Here is a 24,789-nt window from a genome sequence, read left to right as displayed (position 1 = left end):
GCGTTTCTGATGGGTGTCATCAGCCACAGCTCCAGTGCATAACCTGCATCCCCCACTAGGTGTCCATGTGGGATGTCCCCATTAGCAAATGTCTGGTACAGCTGCGTCAAATGCCAGATGTAGGAATCATGGTAGCTCCCAGGGCAGCCAGCACACACATTCATTATTATGCCCTGGGCATCACACACAACCTGGCAGTTGATGGAGGGGAAGCCCTTGCGGTTAATGTAGGCCCTACCCCGCTCACCGGCTGGTGCTTTGATGCGTATGTGCGTGCAGTCTATTGCACCCACTACCTCAGGGTATTCTGCTATTTGCTGGAAAAGACGCATATTGCTGGCCAATACCTCACAGGCACTGGGGAAATATACATGATCACCGACATGTGCTGACATGGCATCCAGGAACTGGTGCAGTACCCTTGAGGCTGATGCCTGTGACATCCCCATCATATCACCAGTTGGTCTCTGGAAGGTACCTGTTGCTAGTATTCTTAGGCCAACACATACCTTGGTTTCCACTGGGATGGGTTCCCCTCTGTTGGTTCTGTGTGTGAGGCGTGGCCTGCACAGCTTGATTATTTGCTGCAGGAGCTCTCTGTCCACTCTATAGCGCTCTACTATCTCCAGCTCATGTAACCCGTGGTAGGTGACCCTGGGCCTGTACACTGTTCTCCGTCTCCTCACTGTGGGTTGTCTGGCACCATCTGCATTGTCACCACCCTCAGAAAGTCGCCTATGTCTCATTATGACAGCTATGGCAGCCCCTAGCATTTCTGCTCTGAGTTCAGCTTTTTCAGTTTTCACTTCTAATAGCTTACTCCTGTCTTGCAGTGTCTCTTGAGAGAAACATCCTGCACTGCTGTTTGCAGAGTTTTAAGTGCTGGGCTGGGCTACTATTCTGCCTGTGTAATTGCCTGCTTCTAATTGCTTTCACCTGCTAGCTCCAGCAGTATTCCCTGCTAGCTTCCTACTAATTCTGTTGCTTCCTTTTTCCTTTCTGTTTCCTCAGGGGGGAGCAGCATGCATACCAGCAGAAACACGCTAACAGTGGCTTACACGAGCGCACACATGCTTACACGGTTCAGGATCTGCCTATTCGGGTTAAAACACGCGCACACCAGCGCAAACAGTGTTACAAATCTACCAACACGCTCCCACATGCTCAGTCTGCCTTACACACGCACACACTGCCCTACTCGCACTTCATGGCGCGCACACGTGCGCATGCATGCCCAGCAAGAAACTTTGGTGTAACAGTGTATACCTTCCATTTCTTGACTTTCCCATGCTTATCTTGTGACACTCCTCTTTCCATGATCTGTGTCTGTCATCTGTCATGTAACACTGACCTCCAATGAACTGCATTTCTTTCTACCATTCCCCCCTGTGATGTCACCTATCTCCTACTCTATTCCTCCCCCTTATGTATCTCTTACACTATTCAGAATGTGCTCATTTGCTATGTGACTGTGGGATTCAGTATCCTAACCCTCATTTACATCAGATTGCCTACTAATGCTTAGTTACATGTCTTAGACTCAGCTTCCCCCCTTAGCAACCACTACATGGTGGCCATGTTGTTTTTGGTCTGCTGGTCCCTCCATTGTCATTCCATAAAACCCACATTTATGGGTTTATAACCTTCATTTTTATGTTTTATACAGCGCGGCCCATTTGCACGGGGCTGCGCTGTGTTTAAACATCGGCGATCGCCGAAAAAAAACAATTATATTTCTTTAATATTTGCATCAGGGTACCTTGCCAATGGCCACATATTTGGCCATTGGCATGCTGCCTGACACATATGCACCCTTTATTTGGAGCTGACATGGCTCCATTGTGATTTTTGCAGAAACGTACTCAGTTGTCAACTGAGTACATTTCTGCAGCTAAAACGGCTCTTACACGGGCTGCTTTCTGTTTCATGGATCGCTACTCTACCTCATTTGCATGCCTTTCGGCTGCAAGTGAGGTATTTAGCATATCCACACCCAGTCCGTGTAAGAGACGTTTTAGCTGGTCTCTTACATGGAGTTTCGGGCTGTTCCTGGATCGCGAGGCTTGCATGGAGTCTTACACGTCTCTTACACTCCGTGCAAGCCTTCGTGAATCCTGCCCCCTGTTTTTGAACGGGTTTCTGCTTGTTTGCATATTGTGCAGAACTGCGCACTTCTGCACAACTGTGCGCCCTAGCCTGGAGAGATAATTTCGACAATTTTTCCCTTAGATACAGCTGTAGTACATTAGTGTATTCCTCATCTTTAGTACATTTCTGGTCTAAGAAGTATTGCTAATGAGCTGTGACCTATTAAACCCCCAGCCAAAAACCCCAACAGAAATACCCATCTACAGAGCACCTCCTAGACCAGTCCTGAAAGCACCCCCTTTGTATTAACAGTTCTTCATACCCAGCATTATGGACAGTTGGACTACCCTTGTTTCTCCTGCCAGCCTTGTTGAATTGGGTCTCCTGAGGCAGTGTAGCAACTGCTTCATGTACACTGACAACCCTCTACTAATAACTCACTCTAGGACAGACTGCGAGAGATGTATCTACACCAAGAATCTTGAATCCCTGCTCTCTCTCACTCGAAGCAGTAACACAGAAGTGGTTGCAACTCAGCCAACACTACTCAGACATACAGTATCATTGCTCATGCACATAGTACATATCCAACACATAAATCAACATATGTGGAGGTTCTCCCAAAATACCTTTTAAAACACCAGAACACCAGATATCTCCAAAAAGTACAGTTGTGTACACTTACCATAAATGTAGATGTTCAAGTGTATTCACTGTTGCAGTCACCACATCTGTGTTATCCCTGCCAGGGTAGCCCTCAGTCGGCCCGAATACCAGAGGCTTAGTATTCTCCATCGGTTGTCTTCACTCCAAGACTGACATCAGATCGTCAGTGGTATAAAATAAGGCAGCCGATGCCATTAAATCAGTTTTTCTTGCCCTAAATGTCAGGAGTCCTCAAGAGGGAGCTAGGTTATGGTGGAAGAACACCACCAGTAGAAAGTAAATACCAAAAATTCCTTGTAAGGATAGAGAGAGAGAAACTGAGAGAGAGACAAGGGAGATGGAGGGGGGGAACCAGGATTGCAACAGTGAATACACTCAAACATCGACATTTATGGTAAGTGTACACAACTGTACCATGTTCTTTGTATTTCACTGTTGCAGTCATCACATTTGGGTTGATTGCCAAAGCCTAAGAAAAGGGTGGATGCAGTCAAGAACACTGGGGGCTGGCTAGGATGTCTTGCAAGACTGCTGTGGTAAAGCCTGCCCTAGATTTGGAGAAGATAGGCCGGTGGTAATGCTTGGTGAGGTTATGAACAGATGTCCATGTTGCAGCCACTAGGATGTCCCTGGTGGGGACCCCTCTGAGGAAGGCTGCAGAGGTGGAGGTTGCTCTGGTAGAGTGTGCTCTGACCCCCTTGGGGGGAGGTTTCCCATGCTGCTTGTAGCAGAAATAGATGCAGTGTGCTATCCATTTGGAAATGGTTTGTTTGTATATGGCCTTGTCCTCTTCTCCTGCAGCAAAGCTGACTAGCAATTGATCAGTCTTTCTAAATGATTTAGTCCTGTCTAGGTAGAATCTGAGCTGTCTGTGCACATCTAGAGAGTGCAGAATCCTTTCCCCCTTGTTTTGAGGGTTAGGGAAAAAGGTGGGCAAATGAATGGATTGGTTGGGAGCCACTTTGGACACCACTTTTGGCATGAAGGATGGGCTAGTCCTCAGGGAGACCCTGTCAGCATGGAAAACAATGAAGGGTTGTACAGCCATTAGTGCTTGTAGCACTGAATCTCTTCTAGCTGAAGTGATGGCCAGAAGCAAGGCTATCTTCCAACAGAGAAACTTTAACTCTACTGAAGCTGCTGGTTCAAAGGGGAGCAGGGTGAGCTTTTCCAACACAAAGTTTAGGTCCCTAGCTGGGGTAGGTGCTCATCTGGGTGGCCTCAAGTTGTTAGCCCCTCTTAGGAACTATTTCATGAGAGGGTGGGAGAAAAGAGGTGGCTCTGTGATGAAATGAGCAGAGATGGCAGAGGCATGAATTTTGATAGAAGAGAAGGATAGACCCTTGTGTAGTAGGTCAGCCAGGTAATCCAGGAGGAGAGGTAGGGAGGGCTGTGTCGTTCTGGCTCCCTTAGCCTGGATCCAGGTGCAAAACCTTTTCCACTTGTCCACGTAAGACTTTCTAATGCTAGGGTGTCTGGCCTCACATATAACATCTAGAACTTGTTTGCTTAGATTGGCAGCTTGTGCAGTGGTCAGGGAATAAGCCAGGTTGCCAGATTGAGGGTCTGCAATTGGGGATGCATGAATTCTCCATTTCTCTGGGTCAGGAGTGTTGAGATCTGAGGGAGATGCCATGGTGGCAGGGGTGACAGGCTGCACAGCAGTGGGTATCAGTGCTAGCATGGCCAGTCTGGGGCAATCAGGATTGTCCATGGTTTTTACTCCCTTATTTTGAGCAGTACCCTTGTAATAAGCGGTAGAGGGGGGAATGCATAGACTGAGAGCGATAGAGGGGGAATGCATAGATAGAGATTTTGACCCACTGGAAGTATAGAGCATCCACTTTCCCTGCCTTCCTGTGAGGTTCCATGGTGCAGAATTTGCTGAGCTGATGGTTGGAGCGGGAAGTAAAGAGGTCGACCTTCAGGGTGCTCCATTTCTGGGTTACAAGGGTGAAGATTCTTTGGTCTAGCTGCCACTCGTGTGGGTCCAGAAGATTTCTGCTTAAGTTGTCTGCCAGGGAGTTAAGAGAGCCTGGCAGGAATTGTGCTAACAGGTGTAGTTGCATGCCTGAGGCCGTGTGCCAAAAGGTCATGGCAAGCCTTCACAGAAGGTACGAGTGCATCCCTCCCTGCTTGTTGATATACCACATCACAGTGGTGTTGTCTGTTCTAATCAGTAGAGGCCCCAGAGAGAGAAGGGGTCCGAAAGCTGTCAGAGCGTGCTGAACAGCTAACGTCTCTTTTTGGTTGATGTGCAGATGTATTTGATTTGGACTCCATTGGCCCTGAATGCACCTGCTGTCCAGGTGTGCATTCCAGGCATAGTCTGATGCATCTGTGGTGAGGGTCTGGGCCGCATGGGGTTGTGAGAAGGGTAGTCCCTTGTTGTGGTAGCATGCTGCTGCCCAGCAAAGAAAATCTTACCTTAAACAAGGTATCATTGGTATAAGAGTTTCCAGGTCTAGCAAGTGTTGACACCAAAAGCTTTTTAGGTACCATTGTAGTTTCCTCATATGCAGTCTGGCATATGGAATGAGTAGAATAAAAGAAGCCATGAACCCCAGAGCTTGCAGGATTTTCCTTGCGGATAAATGGGGTCTGGTGAGAGAAGTAGGCTGTCAGGTAAGTTTGTTTTTCTGGTGTAAGGAATGCCATCTGGGATGGTGTGTCCAGGCTTGCTCCCAGGAATACAGTTTTTTGGGTGGGTAGTAGCTTGGATTTCTTTTCGTTGATAGTGTACCCCAGGGAAGTCAGTAGGTCCTTTACAAAAGTCAGGTGGTTTAGCAGCTTTTCCTAACTGTTTGCTGAATCAGGCAGTCGTCTGAGTATGGGTAAATGTGAATATTTTTTTTTCTGCAAAAAGCAATGGCGGGAGCCAGACATTTTGTGAAAACTCTGGAGCAGTGGATAAGCCAAAGGGAAGCACAGAGAACTGAAAGTGCAGTGATCCTGCCCTGAAACGTAGATATTTCCTGCATGATTCCCCTATTGAGATGTGTAGGTAGGCCTCTTTTAGGTCTAGGGTGGCTAACCAAGCATCCTTGGAGAGCATAGGTAGAAGTTGCTGGAGGGTTAGCATTTTGAAATTTTGTATCACCAGAAAGATGTTTAGAATGGAGAGATCGAGGTTGGGGCACCAGGTGCCCCCTTTTCTGGGTACAAGGAAGAGTCTGGAGTAGAAACCTTGGCCTGTCTGTTTGCAGGAACATGCTCTATTGCCCTCATAGAGAGCAGGGAAAGGACTTGCTTTTTGGCCTCTGCCCACTGCTTGGGGGAAGATCTGGGAACCCTTTTGGGGTTGGTAGAGTGTGGAAATAAAATCTGTATCCCTGGGACACTATGTTGAGGACCCAGTGGTCATTGGTAATGGTGGCCCAGGTGCTTGCATGGAAGGTGAGTTTTCCTCCTAGGGGCAAGAGCAGGTCGGCAGAGGGAGGGGGTGCAAGTGTGAAGTCATTGTGAATTCTTACCATGAAGGGTGGCTTAGTACTCCCTGGTTTTGAAGAGAAGGAATTCCATTGCTTAGATCGCTGCATTCCCTGGGGCTGTTGTCTCAGGGGCCTGCTTCCCCGGGGTTTGGGCTGAGCTGACCTGGAGGGGGCAGGAAAGGACCAGTGTATGGAGGGGCAATGCCTACTGAACCTCAGTGGCTGGACCTGCAAGAAATCTAACTGTCTGCATAGATTTAGCTTTTTTCTTCCATCTTTTTCAAGACCTCCTCTGCCTTCGTGCCAAATAAGTTGTCTTTGTGCAAGGATGCTTCCAATAATTTGGATTTGACATGGTCTGGCAAAGGCTGTTCCTTAAGCCAAGCATGCCTTCTAAGGACAGAACCAGTGACTGCTGCCCTGCAAGATGCTTCTAGGGCGTCAAAACCACATTGTAAGGTGTGCTTAGTTACTTGACTTGCAGAATGCATTAACTCTTGTAACTCTTTATTTTCTGCACAAGCAGAAAAAGAAGATATTTTTTGTTTTAGGAGTTCCATGGTATGTTGCTGATATTTCAGCATATGGAAGTGACAATTTAGTGCTCTGATAACAAGAGTAGCAGAGGTGTATACTTTTTTACCCCATCTGTCTAATGCTCGGGAATCCCTATCTGAGGGGTTGGGATTCTTAGCAGAAATTGCTTTAATTCCTTTAGGTCCTTGAGAGATAACCTCGGGGTCAGCAGTAAGATTTTTGAAAAGAAATTTGTGAGAGTCAGGGACTCTATAGTACCTGTCTGGTTTCCTGGGAGCGGGAGGGAGGAGTCAAACTGGATTCCATAAAGACATCATTCACAACATCCAGGACAGGAGGAATGGCCAGAGGTCTGTGCTGTGGAAGACCTAAGAATTCCCTGAGTCTCTTTTTTGACTGAGGGTAGTCCTGATATTCCCATTGGAAATGCTCCCTTAAAGTATGCAGGGTTTCCCCAAAAGAAAAGTCCTTGGGTGGAGAGGCTGAAGGGATGGATTCCTCTGCATCAGAATTCTCACAAGCAGAGAGGGGTTGCATATCTTCATATTCAGATGCATCAGTCATTGGACTCCTGTTCAGATAAAACTACTGGGTGCAAATCTCTTTTTCTTTTGGCAGGGGTAGCCTCGCTTCCCCTGATAAGCATTATAAGGTCTTCCGCCATTTTAAGCATCTGAGACTGAGGCAAGGAAGCAGGTGCCCTGAGATTGGGTCGTCGGTTTTAAGGGTGTGGGTCATACCCTGAGCCTTTAGAAACTCAGTAGTTTTCAAAAGAATGACAGATGCAAAAGAAGTCATCGGTCTGTGTCGAATCAGTAGTGCAAAATACTTCTTCGGAAGCTGGTGCCTGCTCAGTGGCTCTGGACCCATCTAAGGTAGAGAAATCCGCAGGATCCTTAGTTGATGAAAAGTCTCACGGCATACTGGACTCCGAAAGGGTCTCGGTAGTGGCCTGCAAATCCACAGAAGTGGGCATCAGGGGCCGCGAAAGTACCTCACTGAGGACCGGAGAACTGACAACTAGCTTAACAGAAGCGGAGTTGGCAGTTTTGGACCTGTGTGATCTGTCTCTGTCTTTATCCTTATGTTTTTTTGGAAGATCTGCTGTCAGATGGCTTACCGAAGCCATATTGCAATTCGAGGACTGAGAGAGAAAATATCTAGCTACAATAAGGGCCTGACGATGTATAGTTCTGGTGTTGAACAAAGCACAAAAGCGACCGTGCAGGACGTCGTGGTCTGGGCCTAAGCTAGTGACTCAGTAAGAATGAAAATGTTGGTGTGGTATTTGCTTTCCACAGGTGAGACAATTGTTAACTTTTTTGGCATCGGTTAGAGCAAGAAAAAAGGATCCCCAATGGGGTACTTAGCTTTAGAAGACTTCAACTTCAATTTGAAACAAAAAACTCAGGTAGCGGCTGACCTGCACTCGTGTGAACTGCTTCTGCTTTGGGCTCCTTAGCAAGAAAGACTGATATAATGGTGTCGGCTGCCTTATTTTATACCACTGATGACCTGACGTCAGTCCTGGAGCGACGGCAACCAATGCAGAAATACTAAGCCTCTGGTATTCGGGCCGACTGAAGGCTACCCTGGCAGGGATAACCCAAATGTGATGACTGCAACAGTGAAACATGAAGAACATCACAAGACTGCTACAACTAACACAGTTCCCACAGCACCCAAAACACAGAGCAACACCAGTGTCTCACTTAACAAGCCCTTAAGGCATAACATTCAAGAAACAAATTTTCTTGTCATTGGAGACTCCATAGTGAGACACAAGGATGTCCCACTTACCAGGTTAGATAAGGAGAAAGTCATGGTCAGCTGCCTGTCCAGTGCTAGGATTTGTTAGATCAATCATGCACTCAGGTGTCTCAGCAACAAGTACCATTATGACTCTGTCACAGCTCATGTTGGAGTGAATGATCTGAGACATACCTCACTGGACTATATGCAGACAGATATGATTGAGCTCTCTGAGTATGCGTCCCAAGCAGGTATGTCCCTAGCCTTGAGCAGCACATTATTCTCACCTAGAATGATGCCACAGTACAAACAAAAAATGATCAATTTCAATAATTGGCTTAGTTTTTGGTGTCATTCAAAGAAAGGAGATCCGGTTTCTATCAGCCTGGGATGACATGGTCGACAAACCTTGCCAGAAACGGTTTGCATCTGGCACCAATAGGCTTTTGACTGCTGGCAAAAGTTCTTGCCTGCCCCATAGTGCCCTTTTTATGCAAGGTCTCAAAAACAAAATTGCTGACGTAAAAATTGCCAATAATAACAAAATAAGGGTTATGCTGCTAAACGCTAGGAGCTTAAACCAAAAACTGCACACCCTGGAAGCACCTCTGTCACTGAAGGATGTAGATGTCTGTGCAATCACAGAAAGCTAGTTCAAGGCCTCAGACAGTACCCTGGCCTTGCAAGGCTACAATGCCTTTCACACCTTCAAACCACAAAATGAACGTGTGAGAAGAAAAGGAAGTGGTGTGTAGATATATATATATATATATATATATATATTTTAGAGATAAATACACCTCCTGAGTAATTAGACTGGACAACTCCATGGAGTTTCTTCAAGTTCAGATTAATGTAGGTAAGATTCCCATTAAAGTCACAGCAAGTTATAAAGTCCCCTCCATGAATCATGATGCACACCAGGCCTACTTGACCAAATTGGATCAATCCAAATATAGTCAAACAGTCTGGTCATTGGAGATTCAATTATCCCACCATCTACTGGGAAACCTACTCCAGCCTCAACTCACTTGCACAAATGTTCCTTGACTTTGTTAACTCAAATGCCCCGGAACAAATTGTTCAAACCCCAACAAGAGGAACAAACATACTAGATCTGGTTATCACTAACATGACAAACAGATGCACCAACACAACTATAGTACTCTCATTAGTTCAATCTGACCACAAGTTAGTCTCCTTCATACTGCCTCTAACACCAGAACTCACAAAGGGTGAGGTCCGACTAAAAAACTTCACCAAGGCAAACTATATTCTCCTAGGGGAAGGTATAAATGCATTCCAAGCCCCATCCTCAGCTGGAACTAGTAACTACACCAACGCTTACACTGAAGCCCTGTACAATCACTTGTATAAGTGTATAGACTCAGCTGTTGCAGAGAGAATCAAAGCCAGAGCACAAAGAAAAAGCAAGCCACCCTGGTGGATATCCAGCAACAACAAACTTTACAACAAATGCAAAAAGTTGCTGTCCAGGAAAACTAAGGCGAGGCCCCAACAATGGAAATGCACCTTTCTCAGCCTCAACAGGCAAATAAGACAACATGTCAAATCCCCTAGAAGTAACTTTGAGAAAAACTTAGCAATTGTGGCCAAGGATAACCATAAGGCCTTTTACAGCTATGGATGTAGCCTAAATGTAGGACCCAAGCATGTGCCAAACTTGTCACTAATGCTATCACATACACTGATCCCGCACAGATAGCAAATCTGCTAGTGGACAGACTTGGCAAAATTTCACTCCTTTATCCCTCCAAACTTACTTGGCCCTACTTCCCCCCACTGTACATATCCAAAGAGCAGGTCATTAAAGCCTTGTCTAAGGCAAAAAAGACAGCCTCTATGGGACCAGACAGCATCCTAGACTGTCCTTTAAAAAAACTTAAACATGAGCTAGCATAACCATTAAGCACCATGTTTAATCATACCTTAATGACAGGCGTAGTTCCTGCAGAATGGAGAATAGTGACACTTATCCCCCTCCACAAACGTGGCTTAGTAACAGACCCAGGGAATTATAGACCTATAAGCCTGACCAGCTTCATCTGTAAGCCATGGAATATATCATCATGGACCTCATAAATAAAGACACAGGTGACCTCCAAACCCTGGATCTGACCAAATTTGGCTTCGTCAAGGACAGAGCTTACCTGTTAAATCTGGTGGATTTCTTCAAAAATGTGACCAGGGCCATTGACAAGGGCAAATCTGTCCACACAAGATACCTCGACTTGGCAAAGGCCTTTGACACAATTCCACACTCAGGCATTACCAATAAACTTAGCAAACTGAATGTAAACCCATTTGTAAGATGGACTGCCAACTGGCTCACAAACCAGGCACACACTATCAAAGTGGGTGACTCCACATCAACCAGCAGACCTGTCACCAGTGGGTTGCCAATAGGGTCACTGTTGGGCCCCCTACTGTTTGTTATATACTTCTTAGAAGTTCAAGCCAAAAATAAGGGGCTGTGGCTGACCAGGTTTGTGGACAACTGCAAACTGGGTGCAATTATTGAATCCCCAAATGATGTTAGCAAACTTTAGGAGGGTCTTATGCAGACAAATGACTGGTGTCTTAGTCAAGGTCTCAAACTGAATGCAAAGAAATGCATCATTATTCCCTTCAGTAAAAGCAGTGTCCCCTCACACTATCAAATTAACAATACCCTATGTACCAATGAATTAGTAAGGGATCTGGGATCACAAGTAGACTGCGATCTTAACTCTGACCACCATGTGTCTACTGTAGTAAGGAAGGCTTTCTATGAAGTACACTTGATTAGCAAAGGCATCGCCTCTAGAGCAAAGAAGGTTATAACCCCCCCTATACCTGTCACTAATCAGGCCCATAATTGAGTATAATGCCCCTTTAGGCATGTACCACACAAAGCATCTTCAGCAACTGGAGAGACCTCAGAGGTTTGTAACAAAGAAGATCAAGGGAATCCAGCACTTGCCTTACAGAGTACAACTAAAGTCCCTGTCACAATACTCCATATTGTATAGACTTCTTAGGGGAGACTTAAGCCTGGCTTAAAGAGCATTCTCCAACCCAAACCTAATGACGTTGCTGTTGCTGGGACTATAACTACCTGTTCCAGGGACTTAAATATGGCCTGCAACATGAATACAATGTGCTGGAGGGACAGATTCATCTGCCAGTGACTGACTCACTTTTGGAATAGGCTGTCAATTCATGTGAAGCAGAGCACCTCTATGACAACCTAATAAACTTGCTGCACATCCGTAAATCAAACAGAACTTGAGCTATCTGTTCCAGGGACCTAAATATGGCCTGTAACATGAATAAGATGTGCTGGAGGGACAGATTCATCTCTCATTGACTGGCATGTCTTTGGAATAGGCTGCCAATTCATGTGAAGCAGAGCACCTCTATGACACTGTTCAAAAGGAACCTGGACAAGTGGATGGGGCATCATAAATTCTTACCAGGGATAGCACTCATAAGCCTCCTGGACATGGGCAGTCATTACTAAATACAATCCCTTGGTATTGACTAGAGTATCTCTAATATTATATTGGGATGAAACAGCTAGGCTTGAAATTACCTTTGGTTTGATAGCCTAGTAACCTCCTATGATCCTATGATAAGTGGTTGAGGTTTTCACAATTAATTTGTTTACCATACAGTAGCAAGGTTCAGGGTTTGACTCTCACATTTTGTAAGCATGGATGGGCTTAAAAAAGCCCTCTGGGGTCATTACCCTAATAGTCACTTATGAACCTAAGGATGTACTGCATAATAAAAGCTAAAACATGGGCTACATTAGATCAACAATATCACTTCTTCATCCCTGTTGTAACATATATGCTGTGACTGGAAGATTAACATAGCTATTTCACAATATAAGACTGGGCTATAATACAACAGGATTATTCTTATGTTATTGTAATGTTTTAGTATGGATATAAACTTTTCTGTTTGGTTACCATGGTTGCAGTTGCCTTCCATTTGCTTTCCAAATTGTATTCTGTTTGATCATATACAAAACTGAGCCATTGTTTCTTTTTTTTTTTTAAAAAACTTTTTATTTGATTTTAAAACAATCTTATGAAACTATGTACACATATGCCATTTACAAAGTCCATAACAAAATTCAAAACATTTCTAATATAATTAATACTTTTCTAATATGCTTTGTAATTTTTCCCAAGCTAACAATTTATGTCACATTTTTAGCTCTCATTCTTATATTAAGTGATTCGTTATTGCATACTGATTTTGCTAAACAGATAAATTCATTATTGAATGAGATAGTAGTCTCTGTTTTCCAGTTTTTGTAATGATTTTTCTAGCTATTGTTAAAATACTCCAAAGAAGAGGTATTTGTGACACTGGAATCGGTACTTTTCCATTATCAGGGCAACAGCTGTAATCAGCAGTTAAAATTCATGCTAATCTGAAATCTGTTATTCTGTCATCTTTCTGTTTGTAAGAGCAGTATTTGTGTGCCTTTCCCCCCACCCCCAGTTATATATGGCTTTGTTCAGATTTCTTTGTCTTACGGGTTGAGAGGTATGGAGCACAGAAGGGCTTCCAAAACTGAAAGTGTCGTACGAACGCGCAATGATGCAGCTGCTTCTCTCAAAGGTTGCTCTTCCGTTAATGTGAGAAGTATTTGAAAGGAGGGTAAACGTAGTCACAGGGCAGGCAGTGGTTTAAACTGAGAATGTTGGTAGAATAAAAGGTGTTGTCTTAGCATTACTTTTCTGAAGGAAATAACGTGTGAAACTTCTGTCTGTCATTATTTAGTGAATTCCATCTTCAGCAATGTGCCAGAAAACCCCACATTTTACAAGGCACAGACCAAAATATGAGGCACAAATCTGGCCAATTGAGAGGTATTTTTCATAGGTTCATAGGTAGATACTAGGCTATCTGCCCTAGGGCATTTATAAGCCTAGCCAGAGTGTATTTGGCTTCCGCCTCCCTATTTGATTAGCCTACTGTGCCTCAGTAAAGTAGGTCACAGAAGGTATCCTTTTAAGATTAGTTTACTGTGCCTCTGTCTAGCAGGGACACAGAAGAGATCCCAGGGGTGAATTTGCGATTTCCCATCCACGCGTCCAGATTTCGCTTGAAGAGGGTCAGCGAGGGGCTGTCTAACATGAATTGGGGTTCTATTCCAGAGTGAGGGGAGCCTCTGGGAAATGAATCTGTCCCTCCAGCATGTCCTATTTATTTTTGTGCTGAGGTTTAAGTCCCTGGAGCGTGTAGCTCTAAGGGACTTGGATTTTTTGAGGTGGAGCATGTCCATTAATTCTGGGTTTGACATGGCTTTGTACGTCAGGCATAGACCGCCTCTGAGTAGGCGGTAAAGCAACTGAGTAGAGCTGGAGTTTCTTTAGTCAAGCTGCATAGGACATCTGTTTGTAGCCCATGATCCTGTTGGTGAGGTACTTTTGGGGTCTCTCCACTTGCTGCAGGTGTCGGGTAAGGTACATCCCAAAAGGGGCATTGTATTCAATTATGGGCCTGATGAGTGACGAGTAGAGGGGTACAATGACCTCTCTTGATCTAGATGCGAACCCTTTTGTGATAAGGTGGGCTATATAGAAGGTCTTTCTAACCACTTTAGCAATGTGATTATCAAAGGAGAGATTACTATCTACGTTGGTCCCCAAATCTCTAATTACTTCTTCCGTACTTAATGGATTACCACCTATGTGGTAATTTGTGGGCACCTTGTTTTTCCCAAAGGGGATGACTATGCATTTTTTAGCATTTAGCTTGAGGCCGTGGCTCTGGCACCAAGCATCCGTCTCTGTGAGACCCTTTTGGAGGATGCTTGTGTCAGCTGGAGATTCGATTATGGCCCCCAGTTTGTAGTCATCTGCGAACTTTGTCAGCCATAATCCACCCGTGTTAGCCTGAACCTCAGAGAAGTATATGCCGAACAAGAGAGGTCCCAGAACTGAGCCCTGTGGGATGCCACTTGTAACTGTTTTGGATTCGGACATGGCACCTGCGATTCTGACCATGTGGGTTCTATCTCTGAGCCAGTTTGCAACCCATCTTGTGATATAGGGGTTGATATTTAAGCTCGTAAGCTTATTTATGATGCCCGAGTGAGGTATTGTGTCGAAGGCTTTTGCGAGGTCCAGGTAGGCTGTGTGGACTACCTTGCCCTCATCTATGGCTTTGGTAACTGTTTCAAAGAAATCAAATAGGTTTAAGAGGCAAGATCTGCCCTTAAAGCCGAATTGGGCAGGGTCAGGTGTATGGAGGCTCCCAATGTCTTTGTTTATGAGTTCCATGACAATACGCTCCATAGCTTTACAGACCAGACTAGTCAGGCTTATGGGGCAATAGTTCCCGGGGTCCGTTGTGGCACCACCTTTGTGGAGTGGGACCACTGTAACTGTATGCCATTCTTTTGGCACATATCCTGTAGTAAGGCTAAGTTTGAACAGTGAATTAATGTGAGGGTTCAGTTCTTCTTGGAGCTCATGTAAGACACAGCCTGGGACACCGTCCGGTCCCATAGATGCTGTGTTTTTTGCTTTGGAGAGGGCAGCTTTCACCTGTGCATCTGTGATGTCAGGGAGGTTACATTCAGTTGGGATAGGCATTTGCTCCTTTGGGGGGAAGGGGGGGAGAAGTTTGCGCTGAATCTGTCTGCCAGGATGTTGGCTATGTCTGTAGGTTCGGTATGTTTTGTACCATTATGCAACAATTCAGAGCATATCTGGGAGTTTCCACCCATATTCCTGACATAACTAAAGAAGGCCTTGTGATTATCTTTAGTGTCTAAGGCAATTTTTCTTTCGAAACTGGCCTTTGATGATTTTATGAGGGATCGACGTTTCTTGCTAATACTGATCAGAGATGCCTTCCCTTTTTGGGATTTTGCTCTGTCATGTAGTAGCTACCTCCTCCTGTTGTATAGCTTATTTATGGCTGGGGTCCACCAGACCGGTCTCCTGTTTTTGGAGGAGTGAGTCTTGGTTTTATTTGGGATAGCATGATCCATGCATTCCTGTAGGTGCACATAGAATGCATTTGTAAAGGATTCTGCGGATTGAGCTGTATTATCCTCTGGCCCGGGGGCTTTGAAGGATTCCACCTCAGTTAGAGAAGTGCAAAGTTGGCTTTTGAGAAATTCTATACAGTGATTTCCTTGGCTGGGGGTGGGGACGGGATATGGATGTCCAGGGAAATTTGTTTATGGTCTGATCTTACTAATGAGGGGTTTACCTCTGGTGTGGAACATAGAGTCCCCATGTTGGTGATGACCAGGTCCAATATGTTGTTCCCTCTTGTGGGAGTGGTGACCAGTTGTTCCATCACGTTAGAGTTTATAAATTCAAGGAACCGTTGGGCGAGGGTGTTTGGGCTTGAGTAGTTTTCCCAGTCAATGTTTGGGTAGTTGAAGTCACCCAATAACATAGTGTTTGGAGAGACCTTCATATTCTCCAGTGTTCTCAGGAATGCCAAGTGGGGTTCCTGTAATAGGGAGGGTGTTCTGTAGCTGGCTACAAACTGAAAGGCAGTTTTGCCCGCTGTTAGTTGCACATGGATGGTTTCCGATGCTTCGTGCAGTGCCACTAACCTGGAGGTGTAGGTATCTTTGATGAATATAGACACTCCCCCTCCTTTTGTGCTTCGGTCCGAGTTTTGGGGCCAAAACGCATGGTATGAGTTATAACCTGGTAGTGCTGGGGTGCTCTCAGGAGCCTTGAACCAGGTTTCTGCTACTGCACAGACATCGATTTTCTCCATACTACGGAGAAGAGTCTCGAGTGCGTGCATCTTGAGGTTTAGACTTCTGGCATTGAGTAGCATTACCTTTAGTTTTTTTATCCTTGGGTTGTCTATGGAGGTGGGTTTGTCCTTTGAGCCTTGCTTAAAAAAGGCACTATGGGGGTTGCTTTTTATTTTTACTTTACATGCATCAATTGGTTAATAATGAGTTTTCCTTTATTTACACTTGTGTATTTGATTTAATCTCCCAGCTTGCAACCGAACGTCTTCTATTTCTATGATCGGTTCAAGTAAATATCACTTTTGCAAGTACGAAGCAACTCACATATATCACTTTCAATCGTAACTGCTGTTCTGTAAAACAAAATGTATCTTGCAGTTCCACGGTGGAAGGGATTGTCACACATTTGCAGTTAAGATATTTTCTATCCAGTTTCTATAGTACCAATGCTAAAATTGCTGTTGCTCCAATAATGGAAAAGTACAGTGGAATCATTTCTGGTATAGGTCCATTAAATAATATAAGAGAATCTGAGATGTTACACTTATCCGACCTCAATGCTTTACAAAAGTTTCTTTAATGAACTTATCACTTTAACATTTGGATAACTTATACTGTAAATGCAAACTTGTATTTGAAATTTTAAGTAATAAGTGCACACACTAACAAAAATAGTGTTTTGTATTTCAGCCACTAAGAGGAGGCTATGTCAGTTTCCATCATATCACCTTCTGGGTTGGAAATGCTAAGCAGGTATAGTGTAACAACTGTCTTTTAAAATGTCATATAACTTAGTTATTTTATACATAACTGCAGAAACAATCTTTTTCCATTGTCTTTCTAAAAATTCTGCACATGGGCTTTATTTTTTAAACGATCATTTGATTATTAGCCATCATACAGAGTATGGACATGGGCTGTATGATTACTTCAGTTTAATCACACACACACACACACACACACACACACACACACACACACACACACACACACACACACACACACACACACACACACACACACACACTCCAGTTCAGTTATTGGGTGGTATGCTTTGAGTGTGGAGTCTGTATGTGGGATTGTATTGGGTGCTCCAGTTTTCAACCACATAACAAAGATATGCAATAGGTGAACTAAGATTCCTTTGAATCAAATTGCCTGTAGATATGTTTGTCATATGCAACAGCATGTACATCCTGAAATGGGCTGGCATTTACCTTATACACAATGAATGTCAAAATAATAGGGCCTGGCTTTCCCATTATCCTGAATTAGATTAAGCAGGAGATGAAAGAATGGACTTGAATGTGTGCATACAAGTATGTATATGTATACATGTGTTTCAGGGAATTAATTTTGAATATAGGAACTTATAGAGCTTAAACCACATGTTCTACATCAGTGTAGAACTTAAGTCTTCTGACATGGCATAGTGTCAGACTGATTAAATATATGTAAAGAAAATAAATGTATATATCTGCTAAAGTGAAAAAAATGTTTTGTTGTCAAGAGTCTCTGTGTTTGGAACTACAGACTTATAATTAAAATAAATATGTCTAAACTGCACCTCCCAGAATTCTTCCCCTGGAATGAAGCTTAACAATAATTTGATTTATTGCTCACCACAAGTGGATTAGATGAAAAATCTTAAGAAGTTCAATGTGCTGCATTCCTGCATGTTGCTGAGGAAGAAGTCATAAAGGTGCTTAACTGTTTTTTTTTTTTTTTTTTTTTTTTTTTGAGGAGGAAAAACAACTAGCTGCAATTAGGGAAACATCTGTAATTATTGCAGGCTGAGAAAAAATATAATTTATTAGACATTTGTTCTTTATGAGATCACAAGGTCCTGCAGAGACTGTAGATACTTAATGATAGTGTATATCAGAACAGATTGTGAATTTAATGAGATACATAATTCTTTAATAAGAGACAAAATCATTTGGGCTAAAAGCAAAGATGCAGCAAGACAAAGGTTAAGGGCAATAGACCTGCCCTTACAACAAACTGTGGATGTATGCAATGCAAGTGAAATTACTCTTGCACAGTTAAAAGCATTACAAGATGAAAAAGACGTTAGCAAACTAACATTTGTTTGAAATAATAAGTACAATAAAATAAATACAGAAATAAAGACCCGCTGTGTTGTAAACGTAATAGATATCAGAAAGAAAACCATGAGGCAATGTACTCTTTGCAAGGAAAAGATCCAAAATATAGAACAAACTAATTGCATCCTTGTAATTAAAGTGTACTGTGGTTGTGATTATGGCATACAGTAAAGGTTTTGTCCTGCCTTTAATCAACCTTGCATAATCTACATTGAAAAGTACTCTTCTGTAAAATGTGTACATGGAAATGTGTTCAAAAGACTTGATAATGTGAAACATGAAAATGTATCAAACAGTGATGCAGGTGTTCAAGGCTGACTGTTGGAAAGAAATACTGATAATTAATGGTGATAATGATAGAAAAAGAAGTTATGTATTCACCATAATGTTCCATGTGAGTTGTTCATTGCGCCTTCATTCTTACAAATGGGTTTGGAGCAGAGTCAGCTGCTTTCACAAGCTCAAGGGTTTCAAGTAGCTCGAGGCCAAGTCCCTATCCCATGATGCTCTCTGCCTCACCTCAGATCTAGTTTGCTGATCCCAATATATACAACATAAATAACATGAGTGTAACTCCAGCTGGAGTATGAAATCCTATACAAAGACCCACCAGACCTCAAACCTCTACTCGTTCTTCGAGAAGCCTGGAGGGGGTAGGCAGGAGGGAATGTAAGAATGAAGGCGAGATGAACAACTCACATGGAACGTTATGGTGAGTACATAACTTCTTTATGTGAAGTTGTTCAATCTCGCCGTTCATTCTTACAAATGGGTAGCGTCCCAAGCACCATTTATCCTGGGTGGCTCATGGGAGTATATTCCTTAGGACAGTGGAACCAAAGGAAGCCCTGTCCCTGGAGGCCTTATCTACTTTGTAATGCGTAATGTAGGTATGTGGTTTTGACCAAATGGCAGCTGCACATATTGTGTCTAACGGCAGTCTAGCCACGTAAGCTGAAGAAGTAGAAACGGCCCTTGTGGAGCGCACCTTCACTTTATGTTCTAGCGGTTGATTCACTGAATAATATGTCAATTTTATACAATCTGTTAACCATTTGGAAAGAGTGACTTTTGACACAGGTTGCCATTTCTTGGTATCTGAATGAGATACAAAAAGTTGTTCTGATTTTAGAAATTCTTTGGTTCTATCTAAATAGAATCCGAGTTGTCTGTGTACATCAAATTTATGCAACATATACTCCAACTTACTGAAGAAAGTTGATAATTCAATTGTTTGATTTAAATTAACCTCTGAACATACCCTTGGAAGGAAGGATGGATTAATCCGGCGACACTCTGTCAGGGTGAAAAATCAAGTATGGGGGTTTAATAGATGAAGCCTGTAGTTCAGACACCCTGCATGCTGATGTAATCGCCACCAAGAAAATGGTTTTCCAAGACAGGAATTTTAGTTGGCAGGAAGATGCAGGCTCAAAGGGGGGAAGAATAATCCTAGGTAGAACAAAATTTAGGTTCCAGGGAGTGAAAGGTTGTCTAACTGGTGGTCTAAGATGTATGGTTCCTTTTAAAGAAGGCTCTGCATAACCTGTGGGACATAAGGTTTGAGCCTTCCAATCCGAGGTGAAAATTAGAAATTGCAGCCAATTGAACATGTATGGTAGCTGTCACAGCACCTTCATTAAAACGTTTAGTCAAGAACTCTAATATGGCAGGAATTGGGGTGATATATGGGTCAATATTATTTTGAGAAGCCCACAAAGTGAATCTTTTCCACTTGCTGACATATAATTTTCTGGTTGTGGCCTTGTAGGATGATACAAGGATATGCTGTACTTCCGAGGAAAGGTTGTGGGATATGGCTATGTTGGAAATCGGAGCAGCCAAGCTGTCAATTTAAGGAAGTGAAGTGAAGAATGAAGAGCCCCTGGTGAATGTGTCAGCAGATCTGAAACTGGGTCCAGAATCCAAGGTTCCTCCAATTGGTAGAGTCGAAGAAAAGGGAACCAAATCTGTCGAGGCCAATAAGGGGCTATCAGAATCACAGTCCTTCCCAAGGCTTTGGCTTTCTGCAGAAATTTTGGAATCGGGTGAATGGGTGGAAATGCATACAAATGTACCAGGGGCCAAACGTGGACCAGAGAGTCCCTTGGGTTTTCCCCTGGTGGGGGATTCAGGGCAAATTAGCTTCTGCATTTGGCATTCATGGGGGATGCAAACAGGTTGCAGCAAGGCTTGCCCCATCTGCGGAAAATCCTTTCTGCTACCTTGTTTTAGAGGGACCACTCATGCGGCATCAGAATAGCTCTGCTTAGTTTGTCCGCGATCATTTTGGATTTCCCCGGGATGTGCATCGCTATCAGAAAGCGCCCGGTGGATACAGCCCACTGCCAGACTCTTAGGGCCTCTCAACATAGGGGATAAGACTTGGTTTCCCCTTGTTTGTTGATATACCAGACTACTGACATGTTGGTCTGAATCGCATTCGTTCCCAGAGGAAGAGAGTCCTGGAAGTACTGCAACGCCGAAAGTACTGCTCTCATTTCCAGAACATTGATGTGCAGTTGTGACTCTGTCTCCGACCAGGTGCCTTGGGCTGTTCTTCCCTGAAAAAGCCCCGCACCCCACCCTATCAGAGAAGCATCCGTGGTCACCTTGGCTGATGGCGGGGGAAGAACAAATGGGCGACCTACTGTTACATGGTGGCTGGTCAACCACCACTGTAGATCCTTTTTGCATGAATCTGTAATGATTATCAAGAATGACATGGAAGTTGTTGGTAAGACCATTCAGTGAAAAGTAACCACTGAAGTATTCTCATGTGTATGCGCCCTAGAGGAACTGCTATGAGAGTTGCTGCCATAGTACCTAGCAGTTTTAAAACTTGAGAGGCTGATACTTTGTTTTGTGCCAGAATGTCTGATGCCTGTTGTCGAAGTGTGACTATTCTTTCTAAAGGCAGTTTTACCATGGTGGTGGTGGTAACTAAATATGCTCCGATAATGGAAATATGCTGCGATGGTGACAACACAGACTTGTCAAAATTTATAGTAATTCCTAACTGGGAACACAGTTTTAGAGTGAGGTCCCTGGATTGAACTAGTTGATGCCTGGTGGTGGCAGAGAGGAGCCAGTCATCTAGGTACAGAAATACTCGGAATCCTAGACACCTCAGGTGAGCCATAACCACTGCCATGCATTTGGTAAACACCCTGGGGGCTGTTGTGAGACCAAAGGGCAGTGCTCTGAACTGATAATGACTGGGTCCCAGCTGGAAACACAAGTGATCTCTGGATGGTCCGGCCATTTTGATATGATAGTACACATCCTTGAGATCTATAGAGCACATCCAGTCGTCCATTCCTAGAAATGGAAGAATCGACTGACGCGTGACCATCCGGAACTTCTCTTTCTTTACAAAAGTGTTGAGTTTGCTGAGGTCCAAGATGGGCCTCCAGTCCCCTGTTTTCTTAGGAACTAAAAAGAATCTTGAGTAGGTTCCGGATCCTATCTGGTCTGCCGGGACTACTTGGATGACTCTTTTTCTAGCAACCTTTGAAGTTCTATGGTTGCTTGATCCCTGAGACTGGGTGGAATGTCTGGGATTTTCTTTCATACGGAGGGTGGTTCTGTGAAAGGAATGAAATATCCTCTGGATATAATGTTTTGTACCTAAGAGTGTTTTGTAATTTTTAGCCAGGTGTCTGGATACAAAGGCAAGCAACCTCCGACTGCCTCCAGAGTAGGGCAGGCAGGCCTCCTGTCAGGAGGGCTGGTAGGGCTTCCCAAAGAACTGATCCCTGTCGCCCTGGTTTTGTGGACCCCCTTTGCCACCTGGGCGGCGTCTTCTATTATTGCCCCTCCTCTGCCCCTGGAGGGGGGTTCACTGCGTGTGTTCTGAAAGGCTCCTTGGGACTCGTGGAACCACATTTTTCCTCCCTTTTGCCCTATGGGGTAAGGTCTAATAGGGATGGAAAAACGGACTCCTACGGCAGATAGTCTTTCCATCTTGTTCACTTCTAGTGAGGGTCTCTTTGACTTTAGGCCTGAAAAGGGATGAGCCATCAAATGGGGTATAAACCCGCTGCCCAGCTAGTACCATCAGGTGCATATGAAATGAGATGCCTGGATGAGTTAACTATAGAGTTAATGGTATTGAGCTGGGATGTCACCTTATAAGGAACACCCTCAGCTGCAGTATTCTGTAAATAATCTCCAAGCTCTTTAAGGAGATCTCTCTGAAGTCTGGTAAAGTGTGTCAAATAGTTAAGCGATCGCATAGCAAAAGTCTCTGAACTAAAATGCATTTCCCATACATGTCCATAATCCTGGAATCTCTATTAGGAGGATGGACAGTAGATGAGGTTTCAGACATCTCTTTCTTGGTTGCCGCTGCCACCATCATGGCATGAACTGGCACTCCTTTGGTAAAAAACATTTTTTTCCTGGGAAGAGGTAATAAACTTGTTGGGCCTCCAAGGGACAGGTTCCACAGTATCAGGAGACTCCCACACCCTTTGAGCAACTAATTCCATTAATTCATCGAAGGGTGGAGTCACCCAGGAGCTGGAGGATTGAGACCCAAAGGCCTTCAGAAGCACTCAGCATACCTCCTAGTATGTAAAGATTACTGGGGTAGAATCAGTGATTACAAAGTCATCCCCATTGAAACAGCCCACAGCATAAACCACTGGTTGCCACAATATGCTGCAAGCAGTGGCCAGAAATGATTCTAAGGTCAACAGAGACAGGACTGAAGACTTGGAAGTTGACTGGAAATAATGCACAAGTTCAAGAAATTACTCAGGGCTCTAGCACTCCAGAAATAAAAGAAAATAGGTGAAGGTGAAAAACAGCAGTGCCTCAAAACAGCAAAACAGCATGTGTCAGGACTACAGAACAGGTGTGTGGTTGAGCCATGTATGGAAATACTGTCCATAAGGAAAGTTAGTGATGGAAGTTCAGGAAGTAATCAAAAGAAAGAAGGACTGTATGAAAAAGTGGGAGATAGAAAAGATGGACCAGACTAAGAAGGAATACTGGTTGGCTATGAGAGGAGTTGCAATAGCAAAGAACAAGGCAACACAAGTACTCTACCATCTTCTGGAAAGTGACTCAGTAGAGGGCACAAAGAAACTCTGTCACGTTGCAAGACAAAGATAAAAAGATAGAGAGATAGTCAAACACCCTTTGTATGGGACACCAGCAGCAATCTGCTCACCAGCCCACAGGAAATCAAAGGCAGATGGAAGGAATACTTTCAGAAGCTTTTGAATAAAGAAAACTCCACAGAAGCTGTACAGCTCCAGACACAGCCTACGATGAAAGAAGAGGAGGAGCCCATTCAAGGAGAAGTAAGAACAGCACTAAGAAAAATGAAGTCAGGGAAAGAAGCCAACTTGCTGCACATCTGTAAATGAAACAGAACTAGAGCTACCTGTTCCTTAGACCTAAATATGGCCTGCAACATGAATAGGACGTGCTGGAGGGACAGATTCATTTCTCATCAACTGGCGTGTCTTTGGAATAAGCTGCCAATTCATGAAAAGCAGAGCACCTCTATGACACTGTTCAAAAGGAACCTGGATGAGTGGATGGGGCACCATAAATTCTTACCAGGGATAGCACCCATAACCCTCCTAGACATGGCCAGTCATTATTAAATATAATCCCTTGTTATTTGACTAGAGTATCTCTGGTATTACACTGAGATGAAATGGCTAGGCTTGAAATGACCTTTGGGTCGATAGCCTAGTAACCTCCTATGATCCTATGATCCTATTCCAGACGAAAAACAGTCCAGTTAAGGGTTTAAAAAGATCTTTATTCAAAAAGGGATGAGTGTTCTTGTCTGATTGTGTTCTTGTCTGATTCCAAACTGACAGTTGACCAGCTTATATAGTATCATTCCAGGGGCTGGTATCAGGTCTACCTCAGTAGAGATGGTTTGGTTGGAAGAAAAATGAAGCCACTATTTGTATAGCCAATGGAAAGGGGCTGTACCTGGTGTGTCTATGTTAAACCCTGATCTGGACTGTTGTTTCCTCTAGAAGGAAGGCTTTATTCATTTTTGCCAAGCTTTGCTAAGTAAGCTGTGACCATAATCTGACATTCTGAACAGTTACCCTTATTCCTAATCTTTTACTTTGTCCTGCAGGCTGTTGAGGCTGCAGGTTGGGATACCAGATCAATGCTTCACAGATTTCACTGTCTTTTTTTCAATGACAATTTTCAGGTCTCGGGATTGAGGCACATATTCTTCTGGGTGACCTAATGTGTAGGATGCCTTTTAAAGAACTGGTGGATGTCAAAATGTGAATAAAGTGGTGGATCAATTGCTTTGCCGAATAAAATGGCTGACAACTATACCTTAATGTAGGCATTTACCAAACCTGAGTTGAGCAGCTCACACAAGTATTTGGAAATAAAAGATGCCCCTGTCTGATAAGGATCCAGTCCTCTGTTTTGGCACCACATTGAAAATCTCTTCCATTCT

At 43.8% G+C, this 24,789-nt stretch overlaps 1 protein-coding gene across 1 annotated transcript in view; it reads left to right on the top strand.

Annotated features, from left to right (window-relative positions):
• Positions 1-24,789, top strand: part of LOC122787440 (4-hydroxyphenylpyruvate dioxygenase-like) — a 705,402-nt gene that overhangs the window by 116,382 nt on the left and 564,231 nt on the right. The window contains exon 3 of the mRNA XM_044054155.1: positions 16,918-16,980. Within this exon, the coding sequence (XP_043910090.1) occupies positions 16,918-16,980 (63 nt within the window). The remainder of the gene's footprint in view (positions 1-16,917; positions 16,981-24,789) is intronic.

This window comes from Protopterus annectens, chromosome 13.part0, assembly GCF_019279795.1.
Source record: "Protopterus annectens isolate FY-2018-M chromosome 13.part0, PAN1.0, whole genome shotgun sequence".
Classification (NCBI taxonomy): domain Eukaryota; kingdom Metazoa; phylum Chordata; order Ceratodontiformes; family Protopteridae; genus Protopterus; species Protopterus annectens.
This window is presented reverse-complemented; position numbering and strand designations above follow the sequence as displayed.